The sequence below is a fragment of the Urocampus carinirostris genome, chromosome 19 (genome assembly GCF_059441175.1).
Source record: "Urocampus carinirostris isolate Australia breed hairy pipefish chromosome 19, RoL_Ucar_1.0, whole genome shotgun sequence".
Taxonomy (NCBI): domain Eukaryota; kingdom Metazoa; phylum Chordata; class Actinopteri; order Syngnathiformes; family Syngnathidae; genus Urocampus; species Urocampus carinirostris.
In genome coordinates, this window is record NC_142367.1 from 21103920 (window position 1) to 21130201 (window position 26282).

General features: G+C 40.6%; 1 protein-coding gene across 1 annotated transcript in view; it reads right to left on the bottom strand.

The window, feature by feature from the left end:
* The window catches only part of myo1d (myosin 1D), a 75954-nt gene that overhangs the window by 29997 nt on the left and 19675 nt on the right, over positions 1-26282 (bottom strand). Inside the window, exons 2-16 of the mRNA XM_088323362.1 lie at positions 25441-25649; positions 23966-24059; positions 23727-23892; positions 23535-23588; positions 22963-23058; positions 21264-21380; positions 20997-21200; positions 20065-20210; positions 18877-18991; positions 18621-18791; positions 10357-10427; positions 9915-9989; positions 8188-8320; positions 6376-6542; positions 5338-5545 (exon numbers count right to left, since the gene is read on the bottom strand). Coding sequence (XP_088179488.1) covers positions 5338-5545; positions 6376-6542; positions 8188-8320; positions 9915-9989; positions 10357-10427; positions 18621-18791; positions 18877-18991; positions 20065-20210; positions 20997-21200; positions 21264-21380; positions 22963-23058; positions 23535-23588; positions 23727-23892; positions 23966-24059; positions 25441-25649 — 2026 coding nt within the window. The remainder of the gene's footprint in view (positions 1-5337; positions 5546-6375; positions 6543-8187; positions 8321-9914; positions 9990-10356; positions 10428-18620; positions 18792-18876; positions 18992-20064; positions 20211-20996; positions 21201-21263; positions 21381-22962; positions 23059-23534; positions 23589-23726; positions 23893-23965; positions 24060-25440; positions 25650-26282) is intronic.

The following is a 26282-nucleotide window of genomic DNA, read 5'->3' on the forward strand; positions in this document are numbered from 1 at the left end:
ATCAAGAGCAATTCATGAATTACAACATCCGATGAAGGCTAACTGTTCCACCTCCTCTCACAACTTGATGTATTTTTAATAGGTAGCTAGCAATGTTTAAGGAAGGGTAAGCGAAGTAAGGATAAATACAGTTAGATAATGTCTCTACCGTATATACACCTTCATTTAAGACGTATTTACAGCTATAAATTAAAACACTGAAATCAAGGGTCAGTTTGTTTGCGCATACTTGGTTGTGTGTCACCAAGAGCGAATGGTAAGCAGGGCGTGGCGAGGGGGCGTGGTTTTTAAATAAACCAGTAAATCAATAGGGTAAACTCACTTGTAAAATATTTTTTGCAGTACACCATGCCTTCAGTCAAAAAAGAAACATTTCGGTTTGTAACTAGAAATTGAGAAGGAAATTTTGGAGTGGTTTGAAGCCATATGATAAATTGGAGATGTTCGTTTGCATCTCTCAAAATTGCACAAGCCAATAAATTTGAAGGATTCACAGGTTGGTGTACATGTTTTCTTCTATTTATTTACTATGTGAGTATATACAGTAACTAGATACTACTTTTTGGGTTTGGCTTGTCGGTAACAGAATTACTTTTTAAATGACTAGTAACCGTAACCAATACAATTTTTCCAGTAACGCGCTCAACACTAGTGATGACGATATGTGCCTGCAAAAGCGGGAATTGGAATATCTGCTGCGGGTACCCAAGCAGATCGCTAATTAAAGCCAAGCACTGTGAGAAGTGGGGGAGAGGGGGTCAATCAAAGGGGAGGGGAGTCAAATAAAAGAGCATCAAGTTACAATAAATCACCTTAGCTCTGACAGAAAAATGTTCTCATTAAGGTGGGCATTCAGGGGGGGCGTTCTCACGCTCCCGTGCGCACCGACATATCAGCAGCAGGACAACTACACTCTGGGGATTAGGGGTAAGGCAGTGGGCGTATTACCAGGCTTCGAATAAGACCCCCAGAGTATGCAGACCTGCTGCAATAAAATGGAGTGCTTTTATTGGGCCCTTGTCAGGAGTTACAAAACAATCAAAGACCCATAGGAACAAAATGAATTGACTAATGAAGCATTGAAGATTTGTAAGAAAGCAGGCTTATGGAAATGTTTCAAAATCATTTTTGGTTTCTGATTTTTTTACCAACAACAGATTTTCTGTGGAGAAAACTGGCTATACTTGGAAACCAATATGATCTCCCTTTATCACACTAACTGCAAGTCAATTTCATTATAAATAACCTTCTGGCGACACCGGCATCGAGAAAGAACTACTAATGCACTTTGTGACCAAAACCCCGCCCACTGACACACTTCATTGTGACTGGAGGTCCTCAGGAAATATTGAGCTTGTTTTCCTAGCAACAAGCTGTAAGGACAGCACAGGATTTGGATTGCAACATTTTGTGGCAGAGTTTAGCACGGTGGCAAGGACAGCAATCAATATGTGTGCAAACATGGTAAGCACTGACATCATCACCAACAATGTTTTGTTCCTTTATCTCTTCTAGGGATGTAAATTCACTGAACTACTTTTCATCTACATGGTTTCCAGTTAAGTCAAGCGTTAACTGATGGCTATAGACGCCAACCATTTTCATAAAACCTTTCATTTTATCCAAAGTAAATACAGGGTTTGTACACCTTTGTCATGGTCAAATTCAAGCACTTTTTGAAGACCTTTAAAGACAATTTTCCAATTTCTCCAGTCCATTAAAAGAGGAAGTTGGGTGTTAATTAGGGTAGTACGGCAACATAGTGGTTAGCGCATGTGCAGCACAGTTCTTAGGTCATGAGATCGAACCTTCCCGTGTGGAGTTTGCATGTTCTCCCGTGCTTCCTCCAGGCACTCCGGTCCAAATTGTCCCCAGGTGTGAATGAGTGAGTGAGTGAGTTGTCTGTCTCTGTGTGCCCTGCAACTGTTTGGCAACCAGTTCAGGGTGTCCCCTGCCCACTGTCTGAAGATAGCTGGGATGGGCTCCAGCACCCCCATGACCCTACTGAGGATAAGTCATGCAGATAATGGATGGATGTGTGTGAATCATGCATTTTGCAGAGCCACAAATACATCTGCAATTTACATAATACGCAACTTTTGATCTTGCGTGTGCATTTATCAAAACATATGATTTTTAAATCATTCAAAAAAATCGCGAATTTAATTATGGATCCGAACAATACGTGTGTAAATATTTTTGAGACAAAACTCTATGACAGTAACGTGTCACTTACATCAGTCGCAGGATGTTTTTGTCATTACAATTTACCACTGGGAATTACTACCTTATTTTTTTGCATGGCTCACAATAAATTTCCATAGTTGTAATCCTTTCACCAATACACATTTCATACTGCTCTATTTAAGCATAGCATGGACCTGTCATCTAGGGTGCAACCTGTAGGGGGCGATGACGCTTTATAGAACAATGCCAGCTGCCGTGAATCATAAGGGAAGAAGAAAGTAAATGGCAAAGCGAACCCTCCAGAGGCTAGTGTCTACATCATTTTAAGCAGAAAGGAAACATGGCAACAATTTAAAGAATTAACAAGTACTTCATCCAAAATCCAAGAACTTTTCAACCCATGAAAACACACAATTAAAATTTCATTAAGCATTTTCAAGAATTTCAGCACTTGTACAAACCCTGCATACAAGTGAGCATTTACAGACTATAATTTCAGTTTATACTGCTTAGATTCAATGAGGACTTGTTTTCAGTGGTAAACCAAAACAATTCAATTGAAATATATGTGCTGTAACATGATGTTTAAAAACTGGTTTGTATGTCCATCTCATCTAGATAAATGTGGTGTGCATGTCAAGTCTTACTTAAACTGGATTTGTCTTCCAAATCTACAGAACACTCTATTTGCAAAAAAGGAGTCTTGGCCGCACTGACAGCTAATGCCCTGAGAGCAGAGAACAGGGAGAAAACGCTTTGGAAAGCAATTAGGAGGCAGGGGTAGACAATTCCTGAGGGGAATCTTTGGTCTTGCTCCTTTGACAGGCTCACACTCACTGGAATGCAGTGGAATTTATGAAATGTTAAATCAAGTTGGTCACATCAGTAGGTTTTAGAAAAGGATCCTCATATCAGGGGACTATTTTTATCTAATTGTGTGATTCTTAAAAGTTTAAATGAGGGGACTGAAAAAACACTGACGCAAACTGAGCACCGGTTATTGTTACTTAACAGCAACAGACATCAGATCGTTGCCGGCGACTTGGCAGCAAAGCCGAGAGCTGTTATGGCTTTTTCACACTTGTTTCTTTCATATTGGTGTTCGCTGCAGGGGAGTGTACAAAATGTCGCGGTGTAGCAACCAGGAAGAAAAGTGTTTTTTTTTTAAATTGCTGTTAGCGATTTGAAATTCACCCTGAAACAAATTAGTATGAAAAAAATGGGACATCTTGACAGGTCAAATATGTTAGGAAGTATTTAGAGAAATACATTTAGCCAGGGTTAGTCATGTAGATATCAGAGTTTTAGTTACATATGTATGGGCACACTGCTTTCAAGGTTATAATCAATTAATTTTCATAATCCATTCTCTGCCACGTAAAATTAATATTTGACATCCCTCAATGGCAGTGAAGGACATACACCCTACTGGACATACACCCTACTGTTTAGTTTGGGATATTTTATTGTGCAACTCCTTTAAAAGAGATCGAAGAAAAACTGCCAAGCTCTGATGTTTGCTTTTGGTCCAAAGGACGCCATGTTTCCAGCGGGTCTTCCCTCTGCCATCAAAGCTCGTTATCGCCCGGAGATAAGTGAAAAGAAAGCGCGGAGAGGAGCAAAGTGTGCGTGTGGGAGAAGGAATGGATCAATACGTGAAGGTCGAGCGATCAATCGGCTTAAGAAGCTAATTTCACAGAAAAGCATTTTACATAGACGGGAGGAAAAAACGAACATGATGGAATCTGCTCACATCATTGAAAAGGAGTAGGCTGAAAAACTCATAAAAATTTGACGGGTGAGCGAATGTCAGTTGAAGCGGGATCTCGATGGAATTATCAACGTGACAGAGAGCCGTGTTCCTTCTGTCAGTTCGTGTGCGGCTCACAAAGGGTGCTGCCATGTCAGCACATTGCCAACGGCTGACGGCCAATCAAATGGTCTGCTGTACACAGAACTAATACCTCTGTACCTGCAGGGGCTTGCCATCCAAAATACTCGTGATCAGTGTTCCCTCTAAGCTGCGTGCAATTGCGCACTGCTCGCATATTCTCAGCGCACAAGAAAGTCTAGCCAGCTCACAAAAATGAGGGCTCAAAATTACTAATTAAGAAGCGACTTAAGTCAAAGTTACAGTGCATGAAGGTAAAAATACACGGGTTCCCCTGACGTTGTGTCCTAAACGCGGTAATTTGAAGTCAATGTCGAACGAAGTTGAAAAGTAAAGTCAGTAGAGTTTGTCGAGAACCTGCTTCTTCGGCTCGGCTCACTAAAGGGAACCGGCTCTTTCGGGTCCTAAACGGCTCTTCAGGTTGTTTTTGCTTCTTTAATCCCAACATGACCAAATATTATGTAAAATTATGCACAAAATGACTTAAAGGAAGGGGGGAATAGAACAAAAAAAAATACCAAAAAGTAGTGAAAAGCTGAGAAAAAAAGAAATAAAAGGAAGAGAAAAAAAGAAGGAAAAAATTAGAAAAAAGCCAGAAAAGAGAAAAGAAAGAAATGTAGGAAAAAAGTAAATAGAGAACAATAAAAAAAAGTAACAGCTCAGAAAAAATAAACACAATGAGATTTTTTTAAAGGAATTAAAAAAAAAGTAGAAAAAAACAGGGAAAAAAAAAGAAAAACTTTGTTTTGCATTCAAATAATTTCCAATTATATCAAGTGAATCTTGTTGCCAACATTGTACTTCCACTAAAAATGTGATTAAGTACAGTCCTGTATCTTACAACCGACTCAATAAGCCCCCAAAAATGTTAATATTATGCGACAAAATATGTCAGGAAATAAAAAGAAATGGATATCTTGTGAAAGAATTGTAAACAAACGACGTTTGTAGGCCGTACAACCTTTGCAATAGTACATGAGTCAATTCACTCAAAAGAGAAAAATAATTTTGCATTGCCGGAAACTCAGCAAAATGTAACTTGATGTCAAGTTTTGGACATGTTTGATAATTAATCATCTTGCCACACTTGGGATTATGGTTGCTCACTGTTGTTTCAAGCGTTGCTCACCGACTTTGTGTGAACGCTCCGACCCGTGGAAAATTAGAGGGAACATTGCTCGTGATTATGGCATCAGTAACATAGCTATAGAAGAGTGAAAATGTTGATGTTTGCTCACATCCCAATGTCATGTCCTCACCTTCTGCAGGAAGAGGACAATTCTCTGGAGCATCACGGTGCGCTGCTCCTCCAGGCTAAAAAGCGTCCGGGGCGTGCGCACAAACACTTTGGTCTTTCCATAGGCCACGTCGTCGTCAAAGCGACAGCTCTGCAGGAGCTTCTTGACGGCATCCTTGTCCGAGGGAAGGTCGTGGTTGGGCCAGGTGAACTCTGAGATTAACTTGTACCTGCCGGGAGTGATGTACAATTAGCAGGGATATTATCGTGCTAATTGCATAATGTGGTGAAAGTCAAAGGAGTCACGTTCGTATGTCAAAGTTTTGAAAAGCTTTCAAAATTGCTTTAAAAAAATAAGTAGATATTAGGGAAATTAAAATTGATAGATGGATCAGCCCTAGTCATCTAATTTATGTAATGCTTGTGAATCAATCACCACAATTGCTGCATCTTTCTCTGAAACGTTTGATTCATTGCTGCTCCTAGTCCACAGCAGCTGAACGATGACAAAGCTTGACGGCGTAAACAAACTCTGACTCCTACTATAGTGATACCCTCTTGACAACATCCGGCACATAATTTCCTCGACATTTGGCACACTGACTCACCCGCTTAAGCTCTGATGTAATAAATGTGACCTAATGCTGTGTGGCCGGTGGGTGAGTGCAACAGATGGAGAACGGGGGCAATGAACAAAGTGTGCTTATGTGTCACTGTTAACAGAGTCAATTCATATTTATTGGTACAGCCCTTTATCACCAAGTCTCAAAGGGCTGCACGGATCACCATTACAGCATCCCCTATTCTGAATTCTACAGCATAATCTCCCTTACAGAATGACCAGGCTGCAATGGGTGTTGCAAGGGCATCAAAAGGCACTACAAAATCATTATCATCATTAAGTACAGGTAATAAGAGTCTGAATACGCATCTGTCCAAGCAGTAACTGCATGATCGACAGTTCAAATCCTCATTCTGCTAACTTAAAGGGAATTGTGAGGTTGTGACATTGTGTTTGAGGTATATCCCGCATGATGTACCGCAGGCGATTTATTTTTACCTCTGCAGGAATCTCGGGTATGTCTGTCTGTAGGCGAAACCGGCTCGGCGCACTCGAACGTTCTCCAACAGGCCCAGGTACTCCACCTGATGACGGCAACGCTCCCGCTCAAAGAGCAATGGCGACTTGACGTCATTAGGTTTGATACAGCGCACGTAGTACGGCTCCTGCAGACAAGAGTTGAGGCTCACTGTGTAAAAATCTGCATTTGAAAGAATCAAATGCACTGAAAACAAATGTATCTACCGTATTTTCCGCACTATAAGGCGCACCTAAAAGTCTTGTTTTTTTTCAAAAGCTGACCATGCGCCTTATAACACAGTGCGCCTTATATATGGCTCAATATTAAATTCGCAAGGTCTCGCAACTACGAGAAACAGCCGCCGACTCCATTTTTCGGGCTGTGCATACTGGGAAATATTAAACGATTGGTAGTTGCCGGGGCTCGTGTTGTATTTGTTTACTAAGTGGCAAAATGGCTACCCCATTAAACTGCTTAATTCATATTCAACAAATACAGTATTTGTCTGAATCCAGGGTTATGACTGGTGAAGATGTAAAGCACAATTTACCTTAAACAAACGCAGAATTATTCAGAATGTCACGTTTGACAGAGAGAGAGAGAGCGAGAGAGAGAGAGAGAGAGCGAGATTCTCTTTCATACGTGCATTTGTATAAGAAAATGGCTCCTGTTAAGAGACACGCGTACAACGCCGAGTTTAAACTCAAAGCGATCAGTCACGCAGCACAACACGGCAATAGAGCGGCAGCGAGAGAGTTAAACTTAAATGAATCGATGGTACGGAAGTGGAGAAAGGATGAAGATAAGCTCCGCCAAGTAAGGAAAACTCAACAAAGTTTCCGTGGCAATAAAGCAAGATGGCCAGAGTTAGAGGAGACACTTGAACAGTGGGTTGTTCAACAAAGAGCGGCAAGCAGAAGTGTCAGTACGATAACTATACGTATGAAGGCAACAGCGCTGGCACAAAAACACCGGACGTGTTGGATGGCCCATTCACTGAGATATGGTCAATTCGAACACAGCAGAAGAAGAATTCGAGGGATTCGTCGATGAGGAGCTTATAGAGTGATCTTTGTTTTTCTTTTGTGTGTTTACGTTTTACATTTTACAGTTATTATGTTATTGCTTTGCACTCGTTGTTTTTGCACATTACGAGTGTCACTTTATTGCGATTGCACTAACGTTTCATTTAAAATAACAGTATCAGACGTTTTTTTCTTTGCGTGTTGACTAAATGGACAAAAAATAAAATGATATGTCGATGTTGTTCAAAGATGTGTCACGAAAATGCTTTACCTCAGAGAAAATAATAAAACGGCTGTTTATTTATTTTGGGAGTGAATGGAGTTGTGGAAAGCTTGTTTGTTAATAAAGTTTGACCTTTTTGAATATTTTGTTGACATTCCCTTGAGCGTGGCAACATCTAGAGGTTGCATAAAGTAACTACATTCTCTACTGTAGTCAAGTCGTCACATTTATTTACCGTAAATAGCCCTTAATCCCAAAAATGTCTCGAAGGACTGCACAGGATTACAATTACAAAATTGCACAATTACCTGATCTTAAACCAGCATGCACTTATAGCGCCTTATAATGGGGTGCGTCTTATGTATGGCATAAGTTTTAAAATATATCATTCATTGAAGGTGCGCCTTATAACATGGTGCGCCATATAGTGCGGAAAATACGGTAAGTGTTTTCAGAACATCTTCAAAGCAAACAGCAGAAGCAGGAGTAAAACAACAATTGACATTTTACTTAGTGGAACGAGTGTGGTCCTCTGTGGTTACCTTGCTTGCTAGGTTCTCCACTAATGAGATCATGGAGTTCTTAAAGAGCGTGGCGGCGGTGAGCGGCCGCTTGGTGACCTCTGTGATGCTCAGTTTACCCTCAGGCCACATGGCCTTCAGCACCGGATTGGAACTGAACAATGGAGAATATTCAGTAAATACATCTGAAAAAAATCTGTTTTTTAACGGTCTCCTTTGTTTATACAAACATGAAGACACTCCACTTCCATTTGAAAAAGAGGTTTAAAATATAGTCCTAGAAAAATAAACTAATCAGGTTTAAATATGAAAGTGTTTTTATGTTCTGTACATGTATAAAGCTATAATACACAGTATGTGTTATTAACTCATTCAGTGCCATAACGTATAAATATGTTTTTAGAAGAATTGTCCTTGAGTGCCAAAACATAAAAATACGTTGTTGTTTTTTTCCTTGAACTATTATAAAGGCTTTGGCGCAGGTCATCAGTAAGAATCAAATCTATGGAAATGTTTTCAGTACGATAAATCAAAATTAATTGGCAGGAACGGCTTTGATCAGATCTTATCGAAGAAGCCCCAACTCCCCTGTGTTGCTCCCTGTATCCTGCGAATGAGCTTGTGGAGGTGGCCCATATGGCGAGTAGGTGCAGTAAAGCAGTGTGGTGAGAAAAGTGAAGGACAGAGAGGTAACGCTTCAAAGTTTTATTCTTTTTTAAAAAGATGACGAAGTCCCGTCATCATCGTCGGGGTAGTGAGGGATGAGATTTTGTGAACGTCTGCGATCGCCATGGTGACCACAATCGTGTGATCACTAACTCGGAAAAATCATGCAAAGTTCATGCATCGTTCATGCATATATATTATTTTCCAAGCATAGTGCCGTTGTACTTAACGAAAGCGTTGCTTAGATATTGGAGGTATCACAAATGCAAAAAACAAGCGCCTAAATGAAAGTTCTGCTTGAAATGCATCCTTTCAAAAAGTGTTTTTTTTCTCAGAAGTTTTCTTGGAAACTAATATTTTCAAAAACTTAAAAATGTTCATTTGTAATTTATAATGATCTATCTACCTTGGCCATATAACTCAAGAGGGGTGACCGACGGCAAGACAAAATCATACAATAACAAAGAAAATTAAAAAAGGGAAAAAATAGCACAAAAAAAAACACACAAACATTTTTGGACCATTGCCAACCCAAATGCCCAAACACCCAAACAAGTTAGGCACCTCGGCACCTAAATTGGTCATACTTTCGTTCCTTCAGATGAAACGGGACACAAGAAAGCGGCCGTGTCACTCGGGTCAGAGTGACACAACACACTTTTTTCTTCAACAGCAGGGCCCGACAGCTTTCACTGGTTTACCCCTGCCGCATCATACAGGTGCCCTGCCCATCCCTTAAATAATGAAAAAAGCTAGAAACATATTTTTTTCCTAATGAAAAATGAGACTTTCTCTTGATGTGTCCTATGTCCATAAAACAACAGAACTAAATTTTCTGTGAGCTTCAAAAATGAGTCAAAATGACAAAAACGGCCGGCATTTTCATTTGATAGAAACAACTGGCATTGAATGAGTTAAGAAATAGTTGTAATTCCTACGGTTAACCATATAAAAGTACATGAACATTATTTTGTATACAAAATATGACAAATTCATCAAGTCTTCAATTGAAACTTGACAAGTGTGACTTGACAAGGCGGCAGGTAAATTACTGGATGACAAAGGTGTGCGGTGTGTCACACCTGTTGTAAAGCAGCCTCTTGAAGTCCTGAAAAAGAGTGTCTTTGTTCTTGTCGATGAAACCCACCACCGAGTAGCTGCAAAATTGAGCGGGGAGAGGCAGGTAAGAAGCACAAACATTATTTCTACAAGTTAATCCTATTAAGTCAGTCCAGCTGAGCGATAGCAGGCGAGCTCTGGCGGCACTAAGTAGCTCAGGGATCAATCATGCTCTCCGCCACACCGTCACTCCCCCGTGGGCGTTGGAGGAGGCTCTTAACCCGCACAAATGGGCTGCAGGCGAGAGCTTTAATAGGGCTTAGTATGTGTGATTTATTCATTTGAGTGGTGTCCAATGGCTTTAGGGATTGTCATTAAGCGATGATGATGTCATTCAAACATGTGGGTCTCTAAATGACCATTGAATAAAAGTTGAATGTAATTGGAGTCATCACGAGTACTCACACCACATCTCCGGCGTAGTGTCGGATGCGAAAGTCTCGGTCAAACTCCAAATTCTTGTCGGTCGGTGAGAGCTACACACAATTAGAAAAAAAATATAGAGGTAGTTTATTCATCATGGCAATAGCAAGGAATTTTCTTCACGGTGACTCGAATACAAGAGGCTACAGTAGAGCGTCTCTATATCAGGAATTAAAATGTTATACTTTCAATTTCTCTCAACCCTTTATTGGAACGAGGCATCTATGTTTACATTAAAACTAAATGTGTACGTTGGATACATTCGAGTAGGCCCGTTTTGGTAAAAATGGATCAACGACATGGGTCAATCTTTACACTACAAAAAAATCCAATAATAATGAACATTTGAGATCGTGTGTTATGTTGACAGTCTGTCACAGTTGCCATGGCGCCCAATTGGCCTCGCTCGTGTGGCGCCAGCTGCGGCTTGTTGACAGATTGGCTTCCCTTCTATTTAAGCTCAGTGCTCTCACTCTCCCTTGGTCAGTCCGTCAACGAACCTCTGACCCTCAAGACGTGGGTTTGACTCTGTCCAGTTTCCTGCCTGTGTTCCCTGTCCGGTATCGTTCCCATCTATTTTTGTCCTGTTTATTATTGATCTCCAGTTTCGTTCTCGTCAAGTTTGTCCTGTTTAATTTCGATATCCTGTTTTGATATCAATCCTGTCCATCCCGTCCTGTCCGGTATCGACCCCATCTGTCTGATATCTGCTTGGGCAATTGGCATCGATCTCGTCGGCCTCTGGCTTCCGGTCATTCCACACCAGACTGCTGCCTAACGTGCATGACTGCCCCATTTCCCGTAAAATAAAAGGCTTGTGTGAGAAATGTCACGCATTTGGGTTCTCCTCCTTTTCATAACAGTCTATTTGCAGGCTGTAAAAATAAAAAAAAAAATAGGAAGAAAATGCCAAAGAAATTTATACTTAAAATTATGTACAAACGGAACAAGAAAATATTAGCATCGATTATTTTGTTGTTTTGCAAAACTTCTGTTTAACTCATTCACTTTGGTTAACAGGTATAGGACTACATGACGTTAAAATATCATTTTAGTGTTACTTGGCAGTCCGTTAATAAGTTGATTGGGTAAAACAATCACCGGTAATACAGCCCTTTGAGACTCTTTGTGATTAAGGGCTATACAAATAAAAATGATTTGACTTGAATATAAACCAATAATAATGCCTGAAGGTATTATTCTGTTGTTCGTATGGCAACAACTGGATACATGTATGCTTAATAATACATTCTGATCTAATGGAAAAGCCTTTCGTTGTTCAGTCTTTAGTTAAAGTGACAGCATGTAAAAATTTACCAATAATGGTCGTTGTAGCTTAAGATGGAGCTAAAGCATGGGCATACTAAGAAGAAATACTAAGGAAGCTTGAAGTATACAACTTATTAAATTCCCAATCTCACTTACAGAATTTTTTTGAGTGAGCAAGGTTGAATTTCAGTCAGCGATAATCCCTGAAAGCTTTTGTAAACCCTTGCGAGCAACAACAAACAACTAAGAAAGCTGGATACACCCCGAGCAGCTGAAAAGAGTGAGTATCTGGAGTTGGACGGACCTGGTTTAAGTGGCTATTGTAAACCGCTTGTAGGAGAAGCTATTAAAGGGTCAGTAAAGGATTGCAAGAGCAAAAGAGAATTTGACAACCGTGAGGACCTTGAATTACCGAACTCCGTGACGTTCACTTGCAGCAAAAAGACTACACAAGCTTTAGTTACACGAAACAGACGACAATAATAATAGTTGCTCGCGGCAAGTAATAGCCTGCAGTACTAAAGGCTAAGATTAATATCGAGAAAAAGAAACAGTGGAAAAAAAAAAGTGAATGAGGCTGGAATCAAAGTACTCAGTAGAACTAGGCTGTGCAAGGTAAATACCACAGCCATTAAGTGCTAAAAGCACCATCAGGAGTAGGTGTCTTATCAAAAGTCTATTAGTCTCTTCACTAAAGAATTTTTCAGGGTACACTATGAAATACACACAGGGGCTTTAGGTTTAAAGATTTACTCCGGTAAAAACAGGGGTTGGAGACAACGCGCTACAATAACAGCCGAATCATTGACACACACTGCTCACTCGATATGGAGTTTCTAGCAGTATCGTGCAGACACTTCTATCTACCGGGAGAGCTAACTGTGGTCATTGTGCTTGCTGTTTATGCTAAAGTTAGCATAGTGCAAAATCTCCTGCCCGCTGCTATCGATAAACAGCAGCTTGCACACCCCAACGGAGCTTTTATCGTCGCCGGCGACTTTAATCGGGCATGTTTATGGACTGTACTCCCCAAATCCATTCAATACGTGGACTGAGCAATTCGGGAAAATACACTGGACTGTGTGCACTGTAAGATCAAACATCAAGTTCGATCCACCATTTCTGTTTGTCCCTAACCCCCCTCATCACCCCCCTCTGGAGAAAGCAGAGCCTTTTTACAACAAAGACAACAAAGACAGTTAAAACATGTTCTTTGTTCCTTTATCTCTTTGTTTCATTATCCTCACTGTAAAATGTGGAACTGGAGTCGTCCAATTTCGTTGTTATAATATATCCCATGTTGTAACAATGACAATAAAGGCATATTCTATTCTATTCTATTCTATTTAACTATTTGAAGTGTGTCAACACATTGATTGGTCAGCACTAATCTAAACCAAGTTTAATCTAACAATGCAATCGATCCACACACTGAAGCTCCAAAAAACTCAATTTTCCAAAGCCAGCATTGCTCACCCGAGTGCTAAAGTTGTGCTGAACTATTTAGAAGAGCAAATCGTGCCACATCGGCGTAAAACGGCGCCACTGATTCTCGGCTCCAACGGAGCAGAAAGCGGCCGACGCGGACAAAGCTCGCGAAGAGAGCCCAAGTCTTAGAAACGGCGGCACGAGAAATGGCCATGGAGGGAGATTGATGGTGGAGTGATGGGAGGAGACAGCACGAGGAGGGAAAAAATGAGGAAGTGGAGGTGTGATGGCTGGATAGAGGCCAGTTGGCGAGGAAATGCGAGGATAGGATATGAATGAAAATTGGATTGTGGGTAAAGAGCACGATGACCTTGACTTTATTCTCAGCAGCTCCATCTTTTAAAAATCCCCAGCTTCAAACTACATGATTTTTACTTCCCTGGCTGGCACGTAAGTCTAGAATTCCAGCATACCACAGTACATAAGTCGATTTAATGCAGAGAAAAAATAACTTGCTCCAGTGCAAAACAAATTGTTTCCATGAGGTGAACAAAATGAAATGATGGCAGCACAATGTTGTGATATCAAAAAAAGTTCCAATCCTTAATTTACAACAGTGGATTGCTGGTAAATGACCGTTCTGAATTAGACATCATAGAGAGAGATAACCTATCATAATTACCGTATTTTCCACACTATAGGGCGCACCGGGTTATAGGGCGCACCCCCAAAAAATAGTTTTTGGTCCTATATCTTCTATACATAAGGCGCACCGGATTATAAGGCGCTACAATGGGAACGTCGACAAAACAATCAGATAGTTCAGTCAAACTTATTACTCCCTTAACATTCCGAAAGATTGCAAAGAAGCAAATACGTGTCGTAGACACGTGCGGATGCGGTGTCCGTACGATGTCACTCAAATGCATCGTTCCAAATATCATTCGGAAGGTTAAAGTCTTGGGATTCAAGAAATGCCAACCATTCCTTAGTTTCTATTTTCTTTTTCGCTCGCAACTTTACTGTGCATATGACAATAAACACTTGGAATTGAGTTTAATTTAAAAAAAGACCCATCACAGAAACATCGATATCACTCTGAAACAAGATACTGGGAGAATATATAGCCGGAGTAGCTCACCGAAGTCGTTGCGTTCAATAATAATGTGCAACCATGGTCCTCTAATATCCGTGAGTGTAGTAAATCCAGGAGAGTAAAATATTTACAAATACAGTACAGAAAAGTAAAATACTGTTTTCTCTATGCCGTCAACCCAACATGCTATTCACATTTGTCTTTTTCGGCCAATTGCAGGCTTTGTTTTGCCCCTTTAGCCTATGCCAGCCTGTAAATTATAAAAAGGATCCGCCCCCTTTACCTCCGATTAACTTTAGCCAATATAATTGCATCCTAAGTTTCCATGTTTCGCACGTTTAGTTTTTGCTTGGCCCTTTAGCACCACTGCAAGTCTTGGAACCCATAGCCAGTGTTAGGCACATGTCTTTAAAAAAAACAATCAGTTATAGTTATTCAATACTTCTTCCAAAAAGTAACAGTTAATAAATGAATTACTCTATAGTAAAAGTAACTAGTTACCGGGGAAAGTAACTATTTCCTTTACTTTAAAAGGAAGTTGGATGTCAAAGAACTTGAAATTTTCTTGGCAAATAGGAAATATCGCAGTGACATCTTTGACCTGAGTTTACTTGTAGAGATGGGACTTTCCTTTTTCAGCTCGCATCACTAAAGATAGCCAACTCTTTCAGGTCCCTACATTACCAATTATTATTTAACATTGAATGACTTAAAAGAGAGAAAAAAACAGGAAAAAAAATAATAAAAATTGAAAAAAAAAGAAACCAAAAGAATGAAATAAAAAAAAAGAGATAAAACAAGAAAAACGAATAAACTTTTTTATATAAACACATAAACACTGAAAAACACAGGAAATATAACTAAAATAGTTATGAATTTAAACACAGAATCCCCACAAAAATGCATATTGACCAATCACAAGAGAGAAAAGGCATTTGAGAGGAACCAGCTCTTGATTTGTGGTGTGCTGTCTCCCTTCGTTCACTTCCAACTTATATGGTAGTCACTGTTCCAAAAAAGACGTAAACAACTCGGAGGAGAGGGGAAAACTGCATCAGGTTTGTGGGGGCACGCCAACGTTGCCGTTCTGCAGCCAAAGTAACGCTGTTACAAATATCGGCGCTATTCCCAACACTGCCCATAGCTAATCAATTTAGTACAAAAAAATACAGTACTGTATCACACTAACTCAAAGTATTTAAGAACCACAAAAAAACTGAAAAGAGAGAGAAAAGCATTGTAGAAGGGAGCCCAGCTAAGAGAGAATCAGCGTCTTCTTGAAGACATGACGCAAAACAATAGCAGACCAACACCTTATATGCCGTCGACCAATAGCAGACAGGCATCTAAAGGACATTTGAGGCACTTGACTCAAACAGGAACACACACACATGTGAATTATGCAGGTTTTTGTGTGCGCAATATTGATATTGTATGGTGGGGAAAAATCCTACAGCAAGGGGCCAAATAAACAGCTTATTCCACAAAGTAGTCAAGTCAAGTAATTTTTATTTGTATAGCCCTTAATCACAAAGAGTCTCAAAGGGCTTCACAGGTTATTACACAGACTATTTTTTCAGACTATTATTACACCATCCCCTGATCTGGAACCAACATGAGGGCAAGGAAAAACCCAAAAACCTCAACATGAGGAAAATGAAGAAACCTTGAGAAGGGACCGCACATGTGGCATCCCCCTTTCAGGATTACCAGACAGCAAAGGATGTTGCAATCACAAATAATACAAATATTGTCCAAGAAAAGTATAGGTTATTCATATGCTATAGAGTAGAAGTGTGTTTTACGCTTAGATTTAAACATTTCCACTGAGGTTGCAGAACAGATCTCAGGGGGGAGAGCATTCCACAGCATCGGTGCCAGGATGGAGAAGTAACATACATACATCATAAGGATGGGACACTGGAGGGGGTCTACTCTATTTGATTAGAACATTAACTTGGTCTGATTATCTCATAATTAGCAAAAATGTAAGTTGCTGTATAAATATCCATACATCCATCTATGATCAGTGTCTGAAGAGTTGCCTGCCCAGCCATAAAGTTGCCTGCCCCATTTTTCACAACTTGAAACACAATGAGACGACTAATCGCAAAAAACGCATTGTTGCAAAGTATTAAGGATTGATAATCAGAATATATAACAGAACAACACTTTAAAAATAAGTTTATTATAAATCTACTTATAACGATCATTGCATGCATATGACATTGCGGTTTTCCATCTGCCATCAGGATGTACCTGTATTGACTCATCTTCATTCATGCAATGTTTGCGTTGCGTCGTCTGCTACAAGCCACGTGAACTTTCCACGATGCTTTTAATGTATGTTTACGTTTTGTAGTGTCATACATTTTGTTAGCTTCTTTTGAATCTTTCTTCTGGGGCTGAGGTTTTGGTTTGATTCCTAACCCCTTCTCCATTTTTCTTGTGTTCTCTATGTGTCTACTTTGCAAAATGATATGCAAATGCACGACCTAATAACGTTCGGGAAAGTCCGGAAGCACCAAGTTATTCGATGCAGGCTTCTGATTGGCTGCCGAGTATGCAAATTGGCAAATGAACCGAAATTCCAAAATTTCCGAATCGAACAAAGATTTCGAAATCGGAATAAAGCAAACGTTGAAAAAGTAGTCAGCCAACCGACCTTTTGTAAGTTGTGCGCCCGACGTAAAGGATGCACGCCCCGGGCGTCCGGGCAGACTATTATCCCTGCCGCTTATCCTCACTAGGGTCGCTGGGGCTGTGTAATTATTACTGGCAAAAGATTTGATGAACAATATTTTGTCAAAAAACAACTGGTTAACAAGTCAAGTCATGTTTTTTTGTATAGCCCTTTATCACAAAAGGTCTCAAAGGGTTGTACAGGGCACAACAAAAAAATAAGTTGTAAAATATAACCTCAGCTATATAAAATATTTTGTAGGAACGGACATATTTTAAGCATAATATGGAAAAATTAAATATGTAACTTGGTTTACATAGAATCCAAATGCCAAATATTATTATATAAATATTAATAATATTGTAAAGTTCATACTCGGGTAAAAAACTAAATTGGAGCTAGATAACTAGCTAAAATAGCAAAAAAAAGATCAAATGTTAGCTCAATAGCATGCAAAAAGGTAGATATCTTGCTAAATAGCAACAAATGTACCAATATAGCTAGTTACAAAGCTAAAAAAAAGTAGGCAGATAGCTAACTAAAAAAACCTGCAAATACCACTGCTTTACATTTAGCTTTTGCGTAAAGCAGAGTTGCCCCGAATCCCAACAGGCGTCACCTCAGTCGGAAGCTGGTGCGAAAACCCGGAAGCGACACATAAACGCACCTTCGCGTGTTTCGACAAACGTGTGAGTGTGGATAGAAGTGACGAAACAAGGTCACAATCATGAGCATAGGAGGTAGGAAAGGGAGGGGTGCAGAGGAATAAACACGAAGCAGTAGCCAATCATCCAATATATGCAGTTCCGTCAAAGTAATCAATGTCAGGATCTGAAGTGCTTGTTCATTAATTAAGAAAGTGACACATTCAGCCTGATAATGTGTTGTTTCAACACTTACAGAGAGGACTCTGTGACGAAGCGAGGCTGCAAAGTGGAAGAAAGTAAAGCGTAGGGTGTTAATGAAACACGAAGCGGGTTCCTCATGTGCTTTCTCAACTATCTTTGGTTTTAAATTGGTCTTGTTATTTAGAACATGACTCATATTTAACCCTAATAACCTCTTTTAAATCAAATGCTTGGGAATCCCACTACTCTGTAATAACAGACATTTTGATCCCTTCCATTTGTGAAGCATAGTGACAGCCCTTACTTATCACAGTTGTTTTTTCCTCCAACTGGTGTTTACATGCTTCCTAAAACGGGTTGGATGGAATGATAAGCTAGTCTCAACGTGGGCGGAAATGATGTGTGACCGTTGGATCAGTAGCTGGTTTTGAAGGTCAGGTTCAGAACGTGGCAGGGATTATTGTTATTAAAAATAAAATCCATCCTCAAGAGGCCTTGAGAGCCAAGTGGTGAGAATGGAAAATAGCTTCTCGGGGGAACACAAACAAAGCACTCACACTTTTATCTCTTTATCTAATGTTGAATTCCGCTTTTAGTGGATGACCTTCCTGACAAGCAGATGTTTACCATGCATTTATCCGCACTCCATCTCACCCGCCCATTGGCTTATAGTGACGTCATCTACCACGTTCTCCTTCTGATGGCTAATACTGCCCTCTTGTGTCTACATACAAAGACTACAGCGGTGTTATTTTTGTTTCCAGTTGACATTTTTAGTTGTGTGTTAAAAATGGATCAAATAAAAGGTTATGTCACGATTGAACCAAAAATTTGAGTAACATATTGGTTTGGATTTTTTTAAAATTGAAAAATGAGTATGTAGTATGATTGTTATGGCGGAAATAATTAAGTGTTAGGGTACCTTGCGACTTGTGTAGTGTGCATGCTTGGCAAGTTTGTCGTTGAGCCCCTGCAAGAAGAGCTCGTCGGTGACTCTGCCCACGTTCATGCAGGCCTCGTCAAGCACGGAGATGATTCCCTTATGCTGCTGCTCCACCAGGTCCACTATGATCTGATTGTTGAAGTAGTCAATCTGGCGGATAATGAGACATGAAAATGGGTCAGGGTTTTTTTTTTTGTTAATATGCGAAAATGAAGGTGCAGTGAGTGAGGCGTACATGTTTCCATGGGATGCCCTCTCGCTGGTACTCCTCCTGCTCCTGCTTTAATACGAGCTGGATGAAGAGCTGCTGCAGTTTCTCGTTACAATAGTTGATGCAGAACTGCTCGAAGCTGACAAAAAATAAAAAACATTTGTGGAATTTCCTGTTTTTCTGCTCAGGTCAAAGCCATGCATTCAAGCGTCGTTCAATAAATAGGTGAAATATTTGGTATGAAGACTTTCAATCGAAATAAAAGTTTATTTTTATTTGTAATTTTCAATGTCCTCTCCAAGCAGTCGTCATTAATTAAGTTCAATACAGCCCCTTTTTATCCTTCAAAAATGTGCAATTAGAACCATACACAGGGTAGGATATCGAGATCATACTAATATTTTATCCCTGCAGTCCAAATTATTAAAATTGGACGATTTAGTCAAATTTTTCACTGCACAACTGCTATTTTAAGGTCAACAAAAACATACTGCCAGAAAACATCCATAAATCATTCATTCGGAAAGAGGGAAATTATAACTTCAGGGGCTGTAGTGAATTCATAATCCCAAAGGTGAGAACCACCAGGAAAAGTATGTGTGTGTCTGTGTGTGGAGTCAAACTTTGGAACAATTCACATGACAAGATCAAAAGATGTCCAACTATTCACTTTTTCAGGTGTAGATACAAATGAACATTCCTGGCGGAATACAGAGATGAGGAGGGTGGGTTATGAGTGGTGCGGGAGATTGGGAATAGTGCGTCTAGTTAACTTTGTGTTATTGTTGCTATTCTTGTATCATAACTGTTATTATTAATATCATTACAATTGTTGTTGTATCATTGGTATATTTGGTGGGCAAGATGAAGGGGGTAGGTAATATAAGCATTTGCTTACTACCCCTTTTCGAACATATTATGTAACGTTATTTTCTTGTTGAGTTATTGTTTTTGTTCTGTTTTTATTTTGATGTTCGAATAAAGTTTTCATTCATTCATCTCCAAATCAATCAACATAGTATTTCAGTCTTCAAAATAAAATAAATGCAAAATGAGATTTAAAAAGTTTGTTTCAATTTGTATTAGTTGTCCTTAAACTGAAAAAAGGACCTTATTTATTGAATTATCTTCAAGTACATTAGCCTGAAGGGGAAATTCAATTCATCAAATCGGGGAAAAGCATTTATCTTATTACTACTGGGCATTTCAAACCTGTTGTTTTGGAAGATCTCAAAGCCGTAAATGTCCAGAACTCCTATGACCGTGTTCTTCCCATGGATCCTGGCGTCGTAGTTTTTCAACTCGATGATCTCGTTGATGCATCCGACGATCCAGCAGAACAGCCGCTCGTACATGGCCTGATTGTGACGGAAGGTGAGCGGAGAAAGAATATATTTAAACATCCATCCATTATCTGCACTGCTTATCCTCAGTAGGGTCGCAGGGGGTGCTGGAGCCCATCCCAGCTATCTCCGGGCAGTGGGGAGGGGACACCCTGAACTGGTTGCCAGCCAGTTACAGGGCACACAGAGACAACTCACTCGCTCATTCCCACCTAGGGACAATTTGGACCGGCCAATTAACCTGACATGCATGTTTTTGGAATGTTGGAGGAAACCGGAGTGCCCGGAGGAAACCCACGCAAGCTAGGAGAGAACATTCAAACTCCACACAGGATGTTTGATCTCACGACCTCAGAACTGTGCCGCACATGCGCTAACCATTGCGCTGCCGGGCTGCCCTATATTAAAACATCTCATCTCATTAGCCGTACCGCTTATCCTCATTAGGGTCGCAGGGGGGCTGGAGCCCATCCCAGCCATCTCCGGGCAGTCGGCAGGGGACACCCTGAACTGGTTGCCAGCCAATCGCAGGGCACACAGGGACAGACAACTCATTCGCTCATTCACACCTAGGGACAATTTGGACCGGCCAATTCACCTGAAATGCATGTTTTTGGAACGTGGGAGGAAACCGGAGTGCCCGGAGGAAACCCACGCAAGCAAGGAGAGAACATGCAAACTCCACACAGGAGGTTTGATCTCACAACCTCAGAACTGTGCCGCACATGCTCTAACCATTGCGCTAGCGTGCTGCCCAATATTTAAACATGTTTTAAAAAGATTAAAAAAGAGAAACTTTACCTTGGCTAGGGCGTCACGCCCGTAGGAGGCCTCTTGCACCGTGTGCTGCTTCTCAATGATGTCGCGGCCTGTAGCCACTGTGCGGAACAGCAGAGCCTTTTCCACGTTTTCCTGGTTAGTACACAGCAGCTCAGCCATGATGGAGACCAGTTTGTTGGTTTCGATCAGCGTGACGTCGCCGTCCATGCCGAACGTCAAGTTTCCCTTTGGGTCATAGACTTTTATTCAGCTGAAATTGCGTACACGAGACTCAAACTGGGGCATTACCAGGTGCAAAATAGTGGCCAGGATCTTGTAAACCGTTAGGACTTCGTCCCCCTTGAAGCCGATCACTTTCATGGCGTCGGCCACTGCTTTGAAATCAACGCCGTCGTTGATGCCTGACTGTGGTCATAAAGCAGTAGTAAAGGTTTATGGTGATCAGTATGGACACATGATGAATCTGATAAGTGTTATTGGTGACTTGAAAAATGTGTCTAAATATAAAATTGAGAATATGGCTGCAACTGTGTTGGCAACGAATAACTTCATCGATTCGTTGTGTCCCGCGATTTATACATCACTCAGCACGTCCGGGGGCCAATGACGTCACACGCAGCGCAAGTCGGCGAGCATAAAAGAGCGTGGTAAAGTGCGAACTAAGGCGCTAATTTTCAAAGGCTACAGTCAATTTCACTCATAGAACGTGACGGACACGGACGGAGAAAACAGTTCGAACGAAGTCCTGCAAAAGTGTGGGAGCACTCTACACGTCTCAAAACAAAAAAGTGTGTCACTTGCGAGCTTTGCAAAAGTGATATGGTCTGGGAGCACCACGATGGTGAGACAGAAATCAAAACCAAAACACTGAGTCACTGACGAGGATTGTGCCATACAATACGTTCTTATCTCAATAGAAAACAACAAACAATGCCGAGCTTCATGATGAGGAAGATACATCATGCACAACACTGCAAGCAGCTGTCATCGCTGAGAGCATCCTCAACATGATCATCATTGACATTCTTACGTTTTTGCATCGCAATGTAAAGTTCTTAAGGAAGGAAGATTGAGTGAGTTCGTCAGCAAAGGTGATAGTCGTTGCTTTTTTTGAAACTCATGTTACTGGGCAGTGGTTAGCACGTGTGCAGCACAGTTCCTGTGTGGAGTCTACATGTTCTCCCCGTGCTTACGTGGGTTTCCTCCGGGCACTCCGATTTCTTCCCACATCCCAAAACGTGCATGTCAGGTTAATTGGCCGATCCAAATTGCCCCTAGGTGTGAATGAGCCAGTGAGTGAGTTGTCTGTCTCTGTGTGCCCTGTGATTGGCTGGCAACCAGTTCAGGGTGTCCGCTGCCCACTGCCCAAAGATGGCTGGGATGGGCTCCAGTACCCCCGCGACCCTACTGAGGATAAGCGGTGCAGATAATGGATGGATGGATGTTACTGGGTTTTCACATTTGCATTACTTTCTTGTTCCACGAGCTCATGTCCCTTTAAAAAAAACAAAATACCATTTTTGAAAAGACTATCTTCCATATTTGCCAGTATATATCATTAATTTGCATGTATTTTTGTTTATTGTGAAGTTATTTGACAAACACTTGTAATGTTAATGTAAAGCTGTCCCTTAAATGCCAAAGATACATTTTTTTGCACTAAATAAAGAAAGTATATATTAAAAAGTGTATAACATACATTTGTAAGTATTTAGTTTGTTAATATTGTAGAATATTCTTTTTTGTGCACTATTTTCTTATTTGCCCACGAAATCTCAATATTTGAAAATCCGATTCATCTATTAATCAAAAAGAAGAATTGCCAGATTAATCGACTGTTAAAATAATCGTAGTCGCAGCCCGTGTATAGAATAGTATTGAAATGTTTAATTACATGATGAAACAATATTCTTAAAATGCATTTTTCAATGCCTTACCAATTGGTGGATGAGATATATTGATCTACTCACTGAGGCTGAACAAATACCTTGATCTGGGCCCCCACTTTGATGTAATTGTAGCTTTTGGGGTCTCGTTGCACATGGAGGGTACGCAACAGGGCGTCGGGAGCTCCTTTCAGCAGCTTGTTCAGAAAAACACACAGATTATAAAGACAAAAAAAATCTTGTCACGTGTAAACCAAAAGTTGATGCCGAATGGCAAAAATCCCGTTCTGCTTTGTTTTTTTGCAGTGATTACTTTCGCCTACTTGCCCAAGACACCCCACAGGAAATGGTGCCTCAACGACCCTAGAGGTTAGGGGATACACCCACCCCACCCACCAAATCGAGAAGATTGAAAAATAAACGACTATGGCCAGCAGGAGGCATTATTGTATCACTTTTGGATTACCCCTCACTCCGAGGGACTCGATTTGAGAACAGCCGAATTTGGGAAGTATATTTTTTTATGCACGTCGTGACTGATCAAAGTGTTTGTTATTCAGATTCCAGGTTTGGAAATAAACATACACACACCCAAAAAATGTAAGATGTGAATTTCCTATTAAATTGATTCAATTAATGAAACGTTTACATAGTGAATTAACTTTTTTTTTACCTGATAGAACGAGTGAAAGCTCCTTTCCCCGTCTTGCTGAAATATCACTCTTGACTAGTGAGGGGGAAAAAAATTACAGCATAAATTAGGGACAAATTTATGATCACAGTGAACAGTTAAGAGAAAATCCAATGCAACAATAGAAAGACTGAAGATACATTTTCGTTTATAGCCACAGATTGGACACATTACCTTTTCAAGCAGATAGTTGCTGATATGCCCGCCGATGGGGTCTCCCTTGAAATCAAAGTTGATGTCCATGTACTTTCCAAACCGGCTGGAGTTGTCGTTGCGGTTGGTCTTGGCGTTCCCGAACGCTTCCAGGACGCAGTTGGACTTCAGCAGCATGTTCTTTACCCTGGTAGAACGACCGCCACTGAGCCCGCGTGCCACATATGCCGATTTGTATGAGGAATTCGATTTTCTCTCACCTTTCCACCTCAGCCCGTTGGTTGGGGTTAGTGATAGCCGCGATGTACTGCATGATGTACTTGCTGGCTTCCGTCTTTCCGGCACCACTTTCCCCTAGGACAACATATTATGAACAAAGATGACTCACCCTAACTATAAAAAACATATTTTCCTAAGGAAAACCCAGAATCATCTTTAAATATGTTGTAAAACTATATGAGGAGTCTATCATTTCAGTTCACGTTGCTGCCAAATGGAGAGAGCAGACCTAAAGAGGTGGAGTGTAGTTGCTTAAATGACCGCCGGGGGTCGCTTAGTTACCATTTTGGTCAATTGAGCAACTGCTTTCTATATTTATTTATTTTTTTGATGGGGGATAAAAAGGGAAAACAAAGTACAGTGGTGACTCTACTTACGAATTTAATTTGTTGTGGTAGTAGCTTTGTGACCTGAAACGCCTTTTGAATTTATATGTGTTAGTCTCTTCCAAGACCGCAAAAGTGTATTAAAAAAAACAAAAACAAAGGAGCATTGGAGCATGAAGCAAATACATATTGAAATTAAATAACTGCACAATAAACATAAAACGAGAGGCAGATAATGTAAAAAAATAAAGAATAAAGGAAATAATAAAAACATTATTTTACCTTTTAACTGTTCTCTGTTTACAGTGTTTTTAGCCTCGCAATCCTTGAAAAACTGATCCAATGACGTCTGATTCTGCTTTTGACAATCCGCCGGGAACGCGCGAGGCGATCGTCATCATAATGAGCGATAGGCCGAATTTTGGGGGGGTGATTTATTTCCCAAAATTTTGAGAGTTTATGGAATTTTGCAGACATGTCTTTAATGTGGGCTGATGGAATGATGGCTGCATCCTCCTTCTTTTGTTGTCTCTGAACTTCTCCTGCACGGCAATGTGTGTTTACATATTTATTATCTCCAGAAAAAGTCTCTTCCTCTTCTTTTCTCCTCGTCTATTTTTCTGCATATCTTTCATGGGGTCTATTGTGACTTATAGCTTTTTGTAGCGGTACCATACAGTAAACCGTCTACAGAACAGGAAGAGGACACAAAGAGCATGCCTGGATTAATGCATACACATCGGATTGCCAGGTAGAACTCTAGGAGTGGCGAATGGTATCCTGAAAGACCTTTGTAACAAGAGGCAATATTTTCCCCTGAAACTTTTGTATGTAGAGACATTTGTAAGTAGAGGTACCACTGTACACATTCTGCACAAGGGTTAATGGAAAAACTTTTTTAAGCGATCATGTCATCCGTCAGGCCTCAATGACTTCAATACACCTGTTAATAATTATGTTTTAAAAAGTTTAACATTCCAGAAGTCTATTTTTTGGTGAACGATGAGAGGGGCAACAACTCAAGCACCACTGACTGTCTATCTTTGCACCTCGTTCTACAAGAACATAAGTGTGTTTTAAGCCTAGATTTAAATAGATCAATAATTGCATATTTGTTTTTGTTTTGTTACCTGAGATGACAATACAGGTGTCTTTGTTGCGCCTCTTCATGGCCTTGTAGGCCGCGTCGGCTATTGCGAAGAGATGAGGCGGCCTCTCGTAGAGTTCTCGGCCTTTGTACTGCTCCACCACATCGCGGCCGTAAATGTTCATGGCACGGTAAGGGTTGACCGACACCACCACCTCGCCGATGTAGCTGTAGATTCTCCCCTTTTCAAACCTGATGTACAGAATGAATGTTAAGGGCTAGCCTGGAAAGTTGCATCCATGTATAACATGTCTCATTTCATAAACATGACAACCATGAGGGCCACCAACAGTATGTCACAAAGGTGAGTGCACCACTTACATTTCTGCAGAGATTTCATTATAATGTTTAGTAAAACATCAGTTAAGAAACATCGCTTTGACACAATGAAAAGAAGTATGTAAACATAGGCCATGGCTTACTGGAAAAATATCCTCCGGTCTGATGAGACAAAGATTTTTTTTTTTTTAGCACAGATGGTGTGATACATGTTTGGGTCGTGCCTAAAGTCAAGCACGGTGATGGGGATGTCATGGTTTGGGGCTGCATGAGTGCAACTGGAATTGGGGAGTTGCATTTCATTAAGGGAAACAAACTGGAGCAAAGAATACACTTCAAAGATGACCAAGGCTTTTCTAAAGGGGCTAAGGGTAAAGGGGATGGACTGACCAAGCATGTCTCCAGATCTTAAAATGATAAGAAATCTTTGGGGCATCATTGAGCGGAGGTGGAGAAGCAAAAGATCTTGATTATCCCCCAGCTCAGTCGTGATGTCATGGAGAAGTGGAAAAGCATTCAAATGGAAATTTGTAAGACTGTGGTGAA